Raw genomic sequence first — 17,610 nt, 5'->3', positions numbered from 1 at the left:
GTTGACTTCATCTCAGTCATTTTTACTTTCAGTGCCTATTCCTAATAGATGCTTGAAGTGGAGGTAAATATCCAAGTACACAAGAAGTTTAGAACCAGTGATATTTGAGAACAGGATCTGTCAGCAGCTCCTTCCCTCCTTTCTCTCAATTTTCCCTTTCCTCCTTTTACTCTAAGACTCCTACACATTCTTATTCTTTCTTGTTCTTTCCTAAATATCCCTCTGTATCTGGTCTGGGCTATAAGGACAAGTCACTCTCTGCTTCATATTAATTTTGTACTCTTTCTAAGAGGTTCTTATTATTGTAATGATTCTTAAAGCTGAGGCTGTTTTGTGGGTACTGGGGGAAAAAAGGCAGATGTATTTTTCATCAAAGTTTTCTGCTTCAGTGATGTTGAAGTCAATTGGAGATAAAGTTGGGTTTTTTTTTTTAGACATACAGTAGGAGGAAAGAAAAATAACTTTATTGAAAGGATTTTTACCATCTTTCCAACTTCTTAGTTACCTATTCAAAAATCTTGGTTTCTGAAAAAACCAAATGTCCCAAACTTTTGATTTTCAACTTGTTCTCTCAAAATTTGAGAATTTAAAGGAATGAGACTTCAGCATTTCCACATTCCTGTGCCTTTTAACAACCTCTACAAAGGAATTATCTGTTGAATTGAACAGGCCTGTGCCAAGAAGGCATATATCTTCCATTTTATTCTCTCATAAGGTGTAAACATAAAAATATCCTGTAATAAAAAATACCTTTGTCTAGGGTAAATTACAATATTTACCTTTAATTGTATAGAAATTATTACAGTGCACAATGGTTAGTGCAGAGTGTTGTTGTTTTTTAAGCTACCGCTAATCATAGCTTATGGACTACTTTATACTTAATTCTTATAAAAATCTAATTACTCAAATAGGGTTTATAATAAAACCCAATATCTTCTGATTCACCAAGGGAGATATGAAATACTCACCACATCTTTATTATCTTGTACGTCTTGCCTGGCATGACCAATGGGTCACTATACATGCAACAATAAATTCCAAGGTGATGAATAGGAACAAATACTGTGAAAGTATTTTACCACATCTCTGTTTCCAAAAAGAAAATGTACATTCCTTTTATCTTTATATGTTAACACTTTAAAAATAAAGACATATAAAATTGCAGGAAGGTAAAACATAGGAGAAAAAAAAGTTACCCAATATATTTCCTACCCTCAGCAACTATGGTTATTTATATATATTTTTGTTGATAATAATAGTACTGATAATTATTGAAGAAGATTATAAAGATTATTAACATTATAATAATGTTAACTGATAATTATTGAGGAAGCCACTTAGTCAAACTGGCTAGGGCTCAGCTACAGATTTCTGATAAATTTCTGCCAAATGGACAATGAATATCATTGTCTGTGTTTTCTTATTGTGGATAAGATCAGCAAATTTTCTTTGAATTCAATGAACCTCTGAAGAAGATGGAATTGAGATACTCTTGAGGTTCAGTGTCATAGAACTTACTGCTTTATAGAGAGATGTTCAAACTTAAGTCTGTTGTTAGAAAAGAACCCAAAGAGGAATTCACAGTGAAGGAAAAGGAAGTTTGGGTCTGTGCTCTAGGCTTATGTGTCCTGAGGGTAGTTGGTTTCCTCTCAGGACTGCCCAAATAGACACATATTCTTGCAGGATAGTTGGGTTGGGAATAAGAATACAAAATCGGAAATATTGGAAATCCAGCCCTAAAGGACCAAAGCACTTTTGTGACAAGGCCACCATACACTGAGTGGCCAGATTATTATGCGTTCAGAGATCATAATAATCTGGCCACTCAGTGTATGGTGAGGCCCAGTAGATGAGTTCGTGCATGGGTGGGGTCTTGCCAGCCTGGCCAGGGGAAGGGGACATGGGCGGTTGGCCGGCCTGCCGGCTGGTCAAACTCCTGGTTAAGGGGACAATTTGCATATTAGCCTTTTATTATATAGGACTAGAGGCCCAGTTCACGAAACTTGTGCACGGGGGTGTGTGTCCCTAAGCCCAGCCTACACCCTCTCCAATCTGGGACCCCTTGAGGGATGTGCAACTGCCCATTTAGGCCTGATCTGGGCAGTTGAACATCCTTCTCACAATCCACGACTTCTGGCTCCCAACTGCTTGACTTTCTGCCTGCCTAATTGCCTCTAACTGCTTCTGCCTGCCAGACTTATCACCCCCTAGCCACTCCCCTGCCAGCCTGATTGGTGCCTAACTGCTCCCCGTCAGCCCAATTGCCTCTAATTGCTCTTCCCTGCGGCCAGCCAGGTTGCCCCTAACTGTCCTCCCCTGCAGGCCTGGTCACCCCTAACTGCCCTCCCCTGCTGGCCTAGTCACCCCTAAATGCCCTCCTTTGCCAGCCTGATCACCCCTAACTGCCCTTCCTTGATGTCCTGGTCATCCCAACTGCCATCCCCTGCCAGCCTGGTTCCCCCCAACTGCCCTCCCCTGTAGGCCTGGGTCTACCCCCTCTTCCAACTGCCTTTCCCTGCTTGCCTGATCACCCACAACTGCTCTCCCTTTGTCGGCGATCTTTTGGCAGCCATCTTGTGTCCACATGGGGGTGGAAATCTTGAGTGTTGGAATGATGGTAAATTTGCATATTATTCTTTTATTAGATAGGATATACACTGAGTGGCCAGATTATTATGCGTTCAGAGATCATAATAATCTGGCCACTCAGTATAGACTCTCAGGATTAGTTTTCAATATTGATATCACTTAAAAGAAACTGAAGCAGGAAAGTGGAAGTTATGGGTATGTTGATGGACTTTTGAGATGCTCCAGGGTTATATCAACTAGAGATTTTTTTTTTTTAAATCCTCATCCAAGGATACCTTTCTATTGGCTTTTATTTATTTTAAAAAATATATATTTTATTGATTTTTTTACAGAGAGGAAGGGAGAGAGATAGAGAGCTAGAAACGTCGATGAGAGAGAAACATTGACCAGCTGCCTCTTGCACACCCCCTACCAGGGATGTGCCCACAACCAAGGTACATGCCCTTGACTGGAATCGAACCTGGGACCCTTCAGTCCGCAGACTGATGCTCTACCACTGAGCCAAACTGGTTTCAGCTTTCTATTGGTTTTTAGAGAGAGTGGAAGAGAGAAGGAAAGATGGAGAGAAATATTGATGTGAGAGAAACTCACTGATTGATTGCCTCCTACATGTGCTTTGACCAGGGCCCAAACTGGGGAGAAGCCTGCAACCAAGGTACATGTTCTTGACCAGAATCAAACCTGGGACTATTCAGTTCAAAAGCTGAAGCTCTGTCCACTGAGCCAAACCAGCTAGGGCTCAATTACAGATTTGAAGTCCATACTGAACCTTTGGTTCTCAATGTTCCTGAATAACTTGATTGGTTTAACAGGGAAAGGGCCTCAAGAGGAAGATATGAACATTGGTGGGCTAAAAGATGAATTGGATAAATGAAAGAGTTAAGACTATAATTGTACTCCAATTCAGTAAAAGGTGATATTCCAGTTGTGCAAATATAATTTTAAGTAATACCTGGTATATGTATTTAAGATTTCACTTAAAGTCATCCTTCAGGGTATGTGTCATAAAATACTATCACCCCCTACAGCAAAAAGATGGTTGTTTGATGTGCCATTTAATTGATTTCTGTTTGATTTTAACTTGTGTAGTGAAATAACTTGAAATTTGGACCATGCTCAATTAGGATAAATGTTCTGCAAATGAATAGCCTTGTGATCTTGAGCAAATAGCTTAACATTTCTAAGCTTATTCATTTAATTAAATCAGAGGTATAAATTATTCCCTGAGTAAATTTGCAACCCCACTTGCTGTAAAATCCTATTCAAAGCTACGCAGAAAGAAGAAAATTCAACAAAATGCAAACCAACATATTGATGTAAGGAGAGCTTTCTGATTTAGGCTAGAAATGTGAATACAGGTGACATCCTCAATTCAGAAAAGTTGATTAAAGACCAGTTATTTTTACCTCTGGCAGATGGAATATAAGAAGTGGAATTCATAGAAAAGGCTTTGGAACCTATGGCATCAATTCCTACCCAACTTGCTTAGCATTGACTGTCATCTCCTTGCCCTCCTGGTTCCTTCTCCTCTCCATACTAACAAATATACATAAATAGGTGAAAATATGTCCACAGTCCCACATTCACAAAAACACAGATATATACACATACTGAAGCATAAACACAAGCACAGTTCAACAGACTCACATAGACCTGCTGATAGACAAACAGTCACAAAGCAGGAGGTAGAAAAATATCCACACAGTCATGTGCAAACATACATTCCAAGTTACATCCATGTACAGAGTTCAGCTTTATTTTGTCTGAAGACTATATCTCTGACATTGAATATAAATCCCTGGGTACCACAAGTACATAAGGATACTATTTCCTTCTTTAAAGATCAAATCTTGTTATAATAAAGTTGATCTTTTAAGGCCTGGGAAAACTGGCTTTAGACATATAGGTATCTGGAAACAATAGAACTATGATAAAAATATCTTGGTTACCTGGTGGGCTAGATTTAAATTTAATGATAACTCACTTAAAATATATCTATTAATATTTATATACTCCACTTGGGTACTTGAGGTTTGGGGTGATTCTAGCTTTAGGAATGTAACCTGTGTTTGAACTACATTTGTAGTAGGTGCATGTGCCAAAGAGTAAACTAATGATGAAGTTCATTGGCATATCTTGCATAATATTTAAATACTTTGATTTCTCATTTAACATGCTCAGTGTGGCTTAGCAGTTGAGCATCAATCTAAGAAACAAGAGGTTCAATTAGTTTGATTTCTGGTGGGGGTACATGCCCGGGTTGTGGGCTTGATTCCCTGTAGGGGAGCGCGCATGTTCCTCTCTCATTGGTGTTTCTGTCTTTTTATCCCTCTACCTTCCTCTCTAAAAATCTAAAAATTGAAAAATACTAATAAAATAAAATAAATTTGTGATGAAATTGTTATAGAAAGTTGGTGTTTACCTGGGGCCAATAAAGAGAAGCCTCTGGATTTAAATTGATGATGAATTCTGCTATTAGTAAAAATAGACCAATTATTGCAATGCTGGCACTTAAGATATTCGCTGCAATAGTACAGGTCACCTGGAATAGAATAAAAGAACCATCTGGTCACTAATGTTACCCACATGCATCACTGGCAAATATATCCCAGTAGAAGATTTATATAAATTTTTATCTTTTCAGAATTGTAAGGTCAAATGTCAGAACTTCAGGTTTGTCAGGATCCCAGTAGGTCTGAACAATTTTGGAGAAAATAAAACTTCCGATGCAGGATGCATGTCTTTAGTCCTTTGCTGACAAATAATTATTGAAAGTCTCTTCTGTACATGCAAACCATGCTCTGTGTCATAGATAAGGAGGCAATTGTCTCTGCACTCAAGAGGCTTTCAGACTATTGAGGAGAACAAATAAATGTTTACTAAAAGTAAATACAGTGTTAAAAATGTTAACATTATAGACCATCCATTGTGCCATTTTTGGTCAGAGTACCAGAGTGCTAATATCCCAGAAGTTTGCTAAGGTTTATTTTAGAGTGCAAAGAGGAGGTTGTAGGGAATTTTTTTTGGAGAGACTGGTGCTATCTAGATAGATATTTAGGGTTTTATCTAGAAGGTGATGGGGATTTACATTACTGGAGGTGCCTACTCAGTTTTCAGGCCACACTCTTGTCAGGCTATATACTCCAGACAAATGTGTGTATATAACGTCGCTGCATAATCACACTTCATCCATTTGAGGTCAGAGAAGTAATAAGTCTATGATATTGCTATCGGAAAAATCCTTCCCTTACACTTTCTTGTTGTCATCTGCACTGATGAAATTCTATCTTACATGAATTAGATAATAAATATGAAAAATTCAACTACTGGATTCTGAAACCTACCTCACTGGATACATCATATGTTTATCTAAATTGTTATTCATTGTTGTACAGTAATCTCATCTTATTCTTTTGTAGCAAATATCCCTTAAAGAAAGACAATCGCATTAAAATAAAATGTTTATTAATTCACTCTTATAACCTAAACATCCAACAGTATTGTTTAGTAAGTTGTAGCATATAAATGTAATGCAATCTTTAAAATGATGAATTTTCAATGACATGTACAAATGATTGTGCCATAATAATAAATTTTTATTCCAAAGAAGAGCCATCTTTGTTGAGGAAATGAATCCCTAAAGCCACTTGCATCAGGAGTTCTGTGCAGCATGGAGTTTTATTGGCAAAGGCTTTTCTTAATAGGACAAGCAGAGCACTTATTCTGGTTCCTGATCTAGGTTGGGGTGTGCTGGAGTGCAGTGTATGAGTAAAGGTATGGAGGAACTGGAACACTCATAACCTGTGGGTACAACTGCTTTGCAAAAACAGTTTTATGGGTTCTCAAAAAGTTAAGCATACATATTACTCAGGTATTTGCCAAAGAAAAATAAAAGCATATGTCTAAACTAAAACTTGTAGGAGAATGTTCATGGTAGTTTTATTTGCAAGAGCTCAAAACTGGAAACATTGCAAGTTCCATCAACAAGTGACTAGATAAACAAATCTTGCATGTCCATACAATGGCATATGACTCAGAAATAAGCAGGAATCATTGGTATGCGTGGATTAATCTTGAAATAACCATGCTGAATAAAAAAAAGTCAGATAAAAAAAGAGTGTACACTTCTGTGCACTCTATAAAAAATGCTAGAAAATGTATAATTACATTAATACAAAATTCTAAAAAATTGCAAACTAATTTATAGTGACAAAAAAGAAACAGATAGTGTTGCCTAGATCATTAAGGGCACAAAGGAACTTTGAGAGTGATGGTTATTTCACGATTGATGATCGTTATTTGATTGTGTTAATGATTTATCAAATAGTATACTTGAAATTTTTTAAGCCTGTTGTTTATTGTATATCAATTGTGCCTCAATAAGGCCATTAAAAATTACAAAAACAAAAACCCCACACAACAACAACATGAAAAGCACTATGTAAAAGCTAGATATGGTGGTTAAAAAGTGTGAAGCATGGCATAAACTGCTTCCTGCAGCCCTACCATTTACTACAAAGTTGTTTAGTAATGTTTAAAAGTAGAGGATATATAAATATTATTTTAAGGAATAATATTTGTTACTTTTATTATATTAACTGTAAAGTATTAACAATTAAACTTGATTAAAAGTTTGAGGCTTTTTTCTAAAAAAGAAAAAAAAAACTAAACTAAAAATTTCAGATAAAGGTTTTTGAACATTCAGTCCAATTTTAGTATACATATATGGTACACATTCAACAGTATTGTCAGCTGTCTTCTCCTGTCAAACTCTAGTACTTCTGAAATAAATTCTTTTGATGGTGTCCTATTGATCACGTAGGTTTAGTTTGCTTTTTTCCTTTGTTTTCCTTTGACTTAGGTATTTTAAAATTCCTACCTTCTAACTCACTGATTTTATCTTCTGTTTGGTAGATACAGCCATTGATGCTCTCTATTGCATTTTTCATTTCATCCAGTCAATTTTTTAGCTCCAGCTTTTCCTTTGGGTTCTTTTTTTTTATGATTTGTATATCTTTGTTTAGTTTCTCGTGTTGTTTAGGTATTATTTTCCTGATTTTATTGAGTTGTCTTTCCGTGTTTTCTTTTGGCTCATTGAGTTTCTTCAATAAAACAACTATCTTGAATTCTTTATCAGGTAAGTCACAGAATCCATATGTTTTTAGTTAAATTATTGGAAGTCTATTGTGAGATTTTAATGATGTTACATTTCCTTAATTCTTCAAGTTCCTTGAAGTTTTGCGTTGTTATTTTCACATTTGGAAATGCACTCATTTCCTCCAATCTTTACTAGTTGTTTTCAGATAGGAGACCTTTTTTCATTTGTCTTGTTTATAGCTGGGGCTTTCTCCTACTTTGTATAGATACACTGTTCCATGCTTCTTGCTCCCTCTTGTGGCTGAATTTTTTAGCTTGTATGTCTTCTCTTTTTTTTTTTTTGTATGTGTTAATGCTCACCTGAGGATATTTTTCCATTGTTTTTTAGGGAGAGGAGCAAAGAGGGGAAGACAGAGAGAAACATCTATGTGAGAGAAACATATCGATTGGTTGCCTCCTACATAAGCCCTGATCAGGGTCTGGGCTGGGGAGGAGCCTGCAACAAAGGTACATGCCCTAAAGTAGAATTGATCCCTAGACCCTTTGGTCTACAGGTAGATACTCTAACAATTGAGCAATCAGCTAGGGCTTATAAGTCTTCTCTTGATCTTGTAACTCACCAGGTCAGCTGCTGGAAACCTTTCTTTTTTTTTTCCTCTTTAAAATATTTTATTTATTTATTTATTTATTTATTTGTTTGTTTGTTTGTTTATTTTTATTGATTTGAGGGAAAGGGATTTAGATATAGATAGATAGATAGATAGATAGATAGATAGATAGATAGGCTGATTTGTTATTCCACTTATTTGTGTATTCATTGGTTGATTCTTGCATGTGCCCTGACCAGGTGATGCTATATTTCAAGTTTGTGATTTCTCCCTTGCTATAAACCATGGCCTGTTTTCTGTTGACATTCCCTGTCTACTGAAACTCAATCTCTCACTACTTTTAGGCACTCAAGGAGCAGGCATGAGGGTGCAGTAGGTGTGGGTTTGGCACTTTGGGTGTTGGAGTGGCTGTGGACCAGATATGGGGATCTTTCTGTGAAGTTTGATTAATTTCCAGTGTTTTGAAATCATGAATTTTAGTTGTTCTGCTGATATTTCCCTTGTTTTGTGGAAGGATGAGCCCATGGAGTTGCTTACTCTGCCATTCCAAAAATCAATTTTCTAGCATTAACGTTCAAAATTACTCATTCTTCCACTTTACTACCTCTCAACATAAAACTCAGTACTCTCTAAAAGCGAATCAACATAATATCTATAATATCTCACACCCATTGCCCACAATACAATCAGAAGTTTCTAGACATGTGAAGAAGGAAGAAAGAAGGTAATAACAGACACTGGGTCATTTCAAGATATCCAAATTTACATGTCATAACCAACATTTTAATTTGCATTAAATAATATATCATCTAGAAATATAACTCCATAATTAACTTCATACATCCTGAATGATTTTTATGGCTAATAAAATATAGCAAAGATTTCAAAAAGGAGTAGAAACTCAAATTTCTTATTTTTTAAAAATTTACCCTCCAAGAATTTGATTAAATTTCTAGTGACCTCCTTATTAACACTGTTTCTTTTAGCAAATAAAACTTATCTCTAGAGTTGCTACAAATATTATGACTTACCAAGATGGTTGACTGCCTCTTCTCTTCCATTACTGAAAAGAATCCTGAGAATAAAAACTGGAAATAAGATTTACATTGATTAATACCGTGCATTATATTTATAGGAATGCAAAAAGAATGAGAGAATTCTGGAATGCTATAATATGAAGAATATAATCTTAATGCTTTAGTGGGATCATTGAGAAAATCATCTAAGAAATAATTCAATGGTTCTCTAGTACAGAGATAGGAAAAGGCATGAAATCTCTAATCACTAATATAACAAATGTATTGGAAATGAAACCTAGGGAAACCTTGAGGTGACTTTGTGGGACAAAAGGAGTGTCAAATTATAATTAATTTTTGTTGATTATAATTTATTTAGCCCCTATGTGAATTATAAGAAAATATATCCAGTTAATAAATGTACTACTAGAAAAGGTTACATTTTGGTGATTTAACATGTGAATACTTTTAATATAATGTTAAAATATTTTATTAAAATAAAACATTCAGAAAACATTTCAGCTTCCCTTTGCATATTTAAATATAAGAATCACATAATGTCTTCCATGAGTAGCTTGTTCTGAGACCTCCATCACTTCCTAAAACTTGTAAAAAGATGGCAGTTATGGTGTATTATAAATTTCTTTTTTCACTGATGCAATTTTTGTGCATGCATAGAATTCCGACAGCATTAAGAAAAATAACTATTTTTTAGTAGTAGAAAAAAGAAATGTTCTATACTCAGAAAAATGGGGCCAACACTAAATAGCATTTTGGGAATAGAAGGATCTGAATTTGAATTCTTTGCACTTTGCTTTTTTATGGGACTCTAAGAGAAGTTACTTAAGCTATGTTTTAGTTTTGCTTTTCTTATTGCAAAGAGAGGGTTAATATGTTCTACGTTGTTGTATTACTGCGTTGCTGTTGTAACAATTACATATAAAGCAATTCCTTGAATTATTTACAGTCAACTCCTACCTAAGGCTCAGAACTATGTTTACCATAATTTCCTTTTTTGGATGGTTCCTAGTTACAATTGTCCAAGAGAAAATCTCAAGCAATATTCGGAAGGGAGAAGGGAAGCAGAAACTATAACTCTCAGAAAGTCATAGCAATCAGACAAACCCTGAATTTATGGGGTATAACAGATTTATTATATTCCAATTTTCTCCATTAGTACATTTATATTTGTCAGACTAGGGCTAGGGATATGTGAGAGAACACCTGGGGGTCATTTTAAATAGGAGGATCAAAGGAGACCTCTTGAGAAAGTAACCTGAAAGCTGAGCTCATAGGACAAGAGTGACCTGAGACTTGAAAACTGAAGGAAAGAGTTGCCCAGAAAGAGAAAATACAAGCTCTCACAGAGGAGAAATCTATTTCTTTTAAGGACCAGTGTACCTGGATGTACAAAACTGAGTGGCCATCACTCACATAATATTGCCCTAGGATAATTGCTATCCTTTAGAAGAGTATGCTGTTTATTTTCTTCACAATACTTAAAATTAGAAATTTTCTTGCTTGTTTACTCATTACCTCAACTGAAAAAATGGGTTATGAAAGTAGTAGATGCATTTTTTATCTTGCTTAGACTTAATGGAGATCTTTTTCATTGCTTTATTACATTCCCTAAAGCAGTTCTTACAGAGTGTCTCTCCAATATATTTTTTTACTGAATGAATAAAAATATCTTAACACAATCCATGTTAGAAATGAACAAATTGTGAAAAAACCTTTTAATAGATTCCATGTTTTCTAATTTACTCATTCAGAGTTCATCTTCAACTAGGTCCCAGAAGATAGAGACCATAAAAAAAATAGTATTTCAGGTAATCCCAATAAATACCCCTTCAGGTATATTAGATGTGTATGTGTAAATTATATACTTGTCCACAATTTTATATGGTAAAGTGATGCGAGAATAGTCAACATAATATTGAAGGAGAACAAGATGGTAGGACTCACTATACTATCATCAAAACATATAATAAAGCAGTAGTATATAAGACATTGTAATATTAACACAATTATAGGATAGAGTTTGGAGGTAGATTCAAACCTAGGTGGACACTCAATTTGTAGATGCAAAAAAAAAATCTTCCTTCCAACATATCATATTTTTGAAAATTCATATAGTAAAAAATATGAAATTTGACCCCTAATTCATATCATAAGCAAAAATAAATTCCAGGTACATTGGAAATCTAAATGCACAGCAAAACAACTCAGCTTCTAGGACATAATATAAAAATATTTTCCTGAACTTTGAGCAGGAAAAGATTTATTAAATTGTATATAAAAAGTACTACCAAGGCCTAGCCAGTTTGGCTCAGTGGATAGAGCACCAGCCTGTAGATCAAAAGGCTCCAGGTTCCATTCTGGTCAACGACATGTACCCGTATCTTGGTTGCAGGCTCCTCCCTGACTGGGGGACCTGGTCAGGGCGCATGCAGAAGGCAACCAATGGATGTGTTTCTCTCACATTGATATTTCTCTTTCCTTCTCTCTCCCTTTTTATCTAAAAAGCAATGGGGGTGGGGAGGAGTACTACTATAAAGGAAAAATTTAGTACATTGGACTACACTAAAAAAATAATCAAAAAACAACTCATCCTTAAAGGAGAGAAAAGGAAGGCAAACCACTGAGTAAAAATGTTTAGAGCACATGCTGGCAAAGGCTTTATTCAGAATATATAAAGAATTAGAGAAAATTAGTACAAAAAAGAGAGACAATCCAATTAAAAATGGAAAAAAAAAACAACACTTGTAGAGTACTTAAGAAAAAGATGTCAAAATAAATCAACAAATGAAAAAGTTCTTTACATTAGTCATCAAGATAATGCAAACTAAAGCCACAAATTAAAAGTTCTAACTAGAATGGCTAAAATTAAGACTGATAATACAAAGTACTGCAGAAGATATGGAACAGCAGTAATTCTCATAATCTGCTAATGGGGGTATAAAATGGTAAAACTACTTGGGAAACATTTAGTATTATGTACTAAAGTTGAGTACGTGCATGATCTAAGATCTAGCAATTTCAGCCGAAGCCGGTTTGGCTCAGTGGAAGACCGTCGGTCTGCGGACTGAAAGGTCCCAGGTTCGATTCCGGTCAAAGGCATGTACATTGGTTGTGGGCATATCCCTGGTAGGGGGTGGTTGTGGGCATTTCCCTGGTAGGGGGTATGCAAGAGGCAGCTGGTTGATGTTTCTCTCTACTTGACGTTTCTAGCTCTCTATCTCTCTCCCTTCCTCTCTGTAAAAAATCAATGAAATATATTTAAAAAAAGATCTAGCAATTTCATTTTTGTATATAAATGATATCTATAAGATATATCTGCTCATGTGCATCTAAAGGCATGCACATGAAACTTACTAAAAGCCAAAACTGGAAGTATTGTAGTACTCCAAACTGGAGGAAACCCAAAAGTCCACCCATTAGGTTAAGTAAATGAATTATATTAAATTAATACAATGGATTATTAACTAGCAATAATAATATAAATTAAAATGTAAAAATATAAATAATATCTTTTAACCTATATAATAAGAGGCAATATGCAAATTTACCGTTATTCCATTGTACAAGATGGCCGCCCCCATGTGGTCAAAGATGGCTACCCCAAGATGGATGGCAGGGGAGGGCAGTTGGGGGGGACCAGGGCTGCAGGGGAGGTCAGTTAGGGGTGGCTGGGCCAGCAGGGGAGGGCAGTTGTGGGCAATCAGACAAGCAGGAAAGCAGTTAGGTGTCTATCAGGCTGGCAGGCAGAAGCGGTTAGGGGCAATCAAGCAGGCAGGCAAGTGAGCGGTTGGGAGCCAACAATCCTGGATTGTGAGAGGGATGTTTGACCGACTATTTAGGCCCAATTCCACAGAGATTGTGTCTAAAGGAGCAGTCAAACATCTCTCAAGGGGTCCCAGATTGGATAGAGTGCAGGCTGGGATGAGGAACATCCTCCCTCTCCCAGTGCACAAATTTCATGCACCAAGCCTCTAGTTACTGATAGGAATCTAAGTATAGATAACAACTGGATATAAGAATGAGTTCCTTGAGAACAGGGATCATGCATTTTAATGTTCTATCCCTGGCACACTGCTCAGCTCAGAAATAGTTATTAAATGTAGTGAACAAATTAATGAATAACAATCAGGGAGTAAATATTTTTACTCACAATCAGAGTTGCCCAGAATGGGTATGCTGCCATTGATAACACAGCAATATAGTTTTGAAATACAAAATTGTGTGAGATACGCAAATACGACCAGATAATTCCCAGTAAGAGACAAATCAGACCACTCACTATTTGTATGGCCTGGGAGAAAAAAAAAAAAAAAACACTATTAGTTACTTACTACTATTCCAATCCAATCATTAAAAAGAACACACACCAAGAAAAGGCCAAGGTAGAGAAGTAAGGTGATGACCTAACAGAATCTTGGGATTCTGAACCTTCAACTCAGATGAGGAAGGTTGGTTATTTCAGAGTCATTGCAGAAACAATAACTATCTAGATTTCCAACTAAACTGTATTAGGAGCCTGTTTGTCTACTTGACTCAACAGGTTAGTGACATTAGCCCTGGAACCCTGAAAAAAAATTCTATTCCTCAATACTTATGCAGTTAACAATCCTAACCTGCAGATGTAGCTCTTAGGTTGTATAGGCTAGTGGTACTTCTGACCATACCTGCTCTTCTCTCATCCTCTCAAAACTGGAATTTGGACTTTGATTCCTTTCGTTCTGCCCACCCCTGTGTCCTTCTGTAACTGTAGTTTATATCAGAGCCCCAGGGCTCCTTATAAACAAAGAGTCTAAAAAGACAGTGAACCTTTGTAATACCTTGTTTTCTAGAGCTTTTCCTAGGGACTAATAGCTGGATGGGAATTGTGAATGATTTCTGCCCACTGAAGCCAGGTTAGTTTAGAATAGTTTCTGAGCCAAAAGAGAAGAAAAATTCTGATCTTGCTCTTTAAAGCCCCATAATGTCTCATTGTGAGGTCTTTCAGTTGGTTTTCAGGTATTGATAATCCTTTTTCTCATAGCTCCTCTTAAATAGGGTAACTTCAACTTGAAATTTGCAATGGGCTCATGTTTTTGGCATGTGATTATTAGGAGAGCCAATAAGTAGGTAATTGCTGTATTTCTCTCACTTGGAGAGCACTTTGACCAAGTTTGAGAGCACTTTAACTAGACAACACAAAACTCTGGACTTAGTGTCATTTCTGTCAGGCTGTGGCAAAGGGAGGAGGCAGGGGACATTGGGATAAATAGGACTTTGACCATTTCTGCAAAGGTGTAGATTTCAGCTCCTTGCTGGTCTTGAGATACACTGACTTTCTCTGAAGTCTTAATTTAATGAAGGATGCTGTATTTTTTTAAATAAAACTTTTTTTATTTTTAAATAAGTATAGATGCACAGGAATTTGAAAAAATAGTACAGAGAGGTCCTGTGTACCCTGAATCTGGATTCTCCAATTGGTTACAACTTACACAAGTATAGTACAATATTAGAATGAAAAAATTGACCTCAGAATAATGTGTGCTTAGAGTTCTATGTCGTTTTCTCACATGTGTATATTTGTGAACCATTACCACAAAGATACTCCTTATGCTACATCTTTATAGTCATGCTCCCTTCAACTTCCTTATTCCTGAGCAATCGCTAATGTTTTCTTTACCAACTTTCGCCATTTTTGAGGCTTTTATATAAAATAAATACTTCAGTATGAACCTTTAGAGATTGGCTTTCTTATTTAGGCCTTTTTGAAATTTAATGCTCTTGAGATCCATCCAAGTTGTTGCATGTATCAATACAGTTCACAGTTTTGTCTTTCTGAGTATTTCATGTATGATGCTTGTAGTGCAACCACTCAAGTATTGGGGAATTTTTTTTTATAGTTTTCAGGTAGTTTCAGATACTTTGGGGGTGGAGGGTATCATAAATAAAGCTTCTATGAACACTAATGTGTAAATTGTACAGGTATTATCTTTCAATTCTCCAGGATACATCCTGGAGTATACCTGCTGGGTTTAATGGCCAGTGTAAGTTTAGTATTTAAAGAAACTTTTAAACTATTTCACAGAGTGACTAGACTATTTTTATATTTATACTAGTAATGCAAGAGAGATCCAGTTTCTTTGCATCATCACCAGCATTTAGTAATGTTACTATTTTTACTTTGGTGGTTCTAATAGAAGCGTAGAAATTACCTCATTGTAATCTTAGTTTGTATCTCTCCAGTAGCTAATAATGTTGAATACATTTACATATGTGTATTTTCTATTTGTATATACTCTTTAGTAAAATATTTCATGTCTTTTGCCCATGTTAAATGGGATCATTTTTTATTGTTGAGCTTTGAGAATTTTAAAAAATATATATTATATTATAGATATGAATCATTTGCCAGATATGTGGTTTGAAAGTATTTCTTCCCACTCTGTTGCTTGCCATTTCATCTTCTTAACAGGGTCTTTCACAGAATTTTTTTTTTTAATTTTACTGAAGTCTAATTTATTGGCCCTCACCTGCTTACATGGATCTTGCTTTTGGTGTCATGTCTAATAACTCTTTGATGACCCTAGGAACCAAATATTTTCTCCTATGCTTATAACTTTATAATTTATATTTAAAGCTATGATCCATTTTTAATTAATTTTCATATAAGGAGGCAGAGTTAGGTTGAAGTTCTTTTGTTTTTGTTTTGCTATGTCTATCCAATTGCTCCAGCAATATTTGTTGAGAAGACTCTCCTTCCTCTAATGAATTACCTTTATTGAAAAAATCAGTCAGCTGTACTTGGGTGGATCTGTTTCTGAACTGTGTGCTCTGTTCTCCTGATCTATGTATCTGTTACTGTGTGAATACCACAATCCTTATTACTGTAGCTATATAAAGTCAGGTAGTATGATTCTTCCTACTTTTTCAAAATTTCTATCGATTCTAGTTCCTTTGCTTTATATATATACTGTATAGCCTGTGGTTGTGGTTCCCTCACACCATGACCACCAATCTGTAGATCTTCACTGACATAGTGCTGGCAAGGGCATGGGGGTACAGCTTTGTTATTGCTAGGTAAGAGTTAAATTTCCCAGCCAGCCTCCATTGACACTAGGGAGAGACACTGGGTCTGGGATAATGTAAAAAAGAAAATGCAATTATGACCATTGCCCACAAAGCCCTATGGTCTGCAACTTCTCCTGAATATAGTTTTCACAATCAGACCATCTCTTTGGGGCCATATCATCATCAGATTAAATAATTTATAGTTGCTAAAAAGGGATTTTCTATCTATTTACAAACTCACAGTATATTTTGTAAGAGTATGACTAGGTTGTAATGGTATGGAATTATTTAAGTTTAGTTGATAGATTAGTAATTTCTGCTTTATTTAACTTTAGCCTTGTATACAATTTATATGTTCAGGCTGTAAGTGGAAAATGCAGATATTGCATAACTATTTCAGCACACTTTTATTAATTCTTTTTCATTTGGCGAGTTCAAAATAGAATGATTAAAATCTCCTTTTTTTATATATTTAGAAATTGTAAAACTACAGTTATTTATTCACTCAAGTAACATTTACTTCTTACCCCCAGTACTCTTGTTTCCTTTTTTATACTCAGTTGATTTCCTTGCATATTTTCACTAGAATACAATAGAAAAATGAGAGGATAAATATGTTTCTTTTCTGTATGAAATATGGGAACATATTAATATTAATTATTTTCCTAGGTAAGATACTTAAAATTGAGAGGGAAATTTAATGCTAGAGTTGTTAATTTTTCACTGCTTTTTAGTACCTCGAGAGATGTTTTTCATCAAATCATCAATATTACTATCTTGAAAAGAATTCAGTAATTCTTTTTCAAGTAGTTTTATTCATCTACCAATTGGACTATATAAATTAGTATCTGGTGTGCACTCCCACCCACCAATCCCACTAGAAATTACCTATTTTCCATCTTCACAGGGTCAGGAAAGTTGGACTTTTGTTTGCTATGGCTTATTATCTTACTCCATGTATTTCCTTCCAAATTAAAGCCTGATGCAGGGGTGCCTGACTGGCAGGATCCAAATCACATGCCCCCCAACAGCTGCAGAAGAAGCTGAAAAATATTCTCAAGGGAAGGTGTCAATAGATAAGACAAATAAAACTCACAGATGCTATCATTAAAATTGTGTATAACCACGGGGGGAGGGGGGAAGAAAAACAGGTGAAGGCATATGCGGGGGGCGGGTAAGGGAGGCTGGGAGAGGTCAAAAGGGGGGAAAATGAGACATATGTATTACTATTTGTA

At 35.7% G+C, this 17,610-nt stretch overlaps 1 protein-coding gene across 1 annotated transcript; it reads right to left on the bottom strand.

Annotated features, from left to right (window-relative positions):
• Positions 1-978: 978 nt before the first annotated feature.
• On the bottom strand, positions 979-17,000 carry LOC118713149 (membrane-spanning 4-domains subfamily A member 18-like). Its single transcript, XM_036427530.2, has 4 exons — positions 16,903-17,000; positions 13,482-13,622; positions 5,012-5,131; positions 979-1,086 (listed from the first exon to the last, which is right to left on the bottom strand). The coding sequence occupies exons 1-4, from the start codon at positions 16,948-16,950 to the stop codon at positions 979-981; spliced, it is 417 nt and encodes a 138-aa protein (XP_036283423.1). The 5' UTR covers positions 16,951-17,000.
• Positions 17,001-17,610: the final 610 nt, after the last annotated feature.

This window comes from Pipistrellus kuhlii, unplaced genomic scaffold (genome assembly GCF_014108245.1).
Source record: "Pipistrellus kuhlii isolate mPipKuh1 unplaced genomic scaffold, mPipKuh1.p scaffold_m20_p_9, whole genome shotgun sequence".
Classification (NCBI taxonomy): domain Eukaryota; kingdom Metazoa; phylum Chordata; class Mammalia; order Chiroptera; family Vespertilionidae; genus Pipistrellus; species Pipistrellus kuhlii.
Note: the sequence above shows the minus strand (reverse complement) of the source record. Positions and strands in the feature narration are given on the sequence as shown.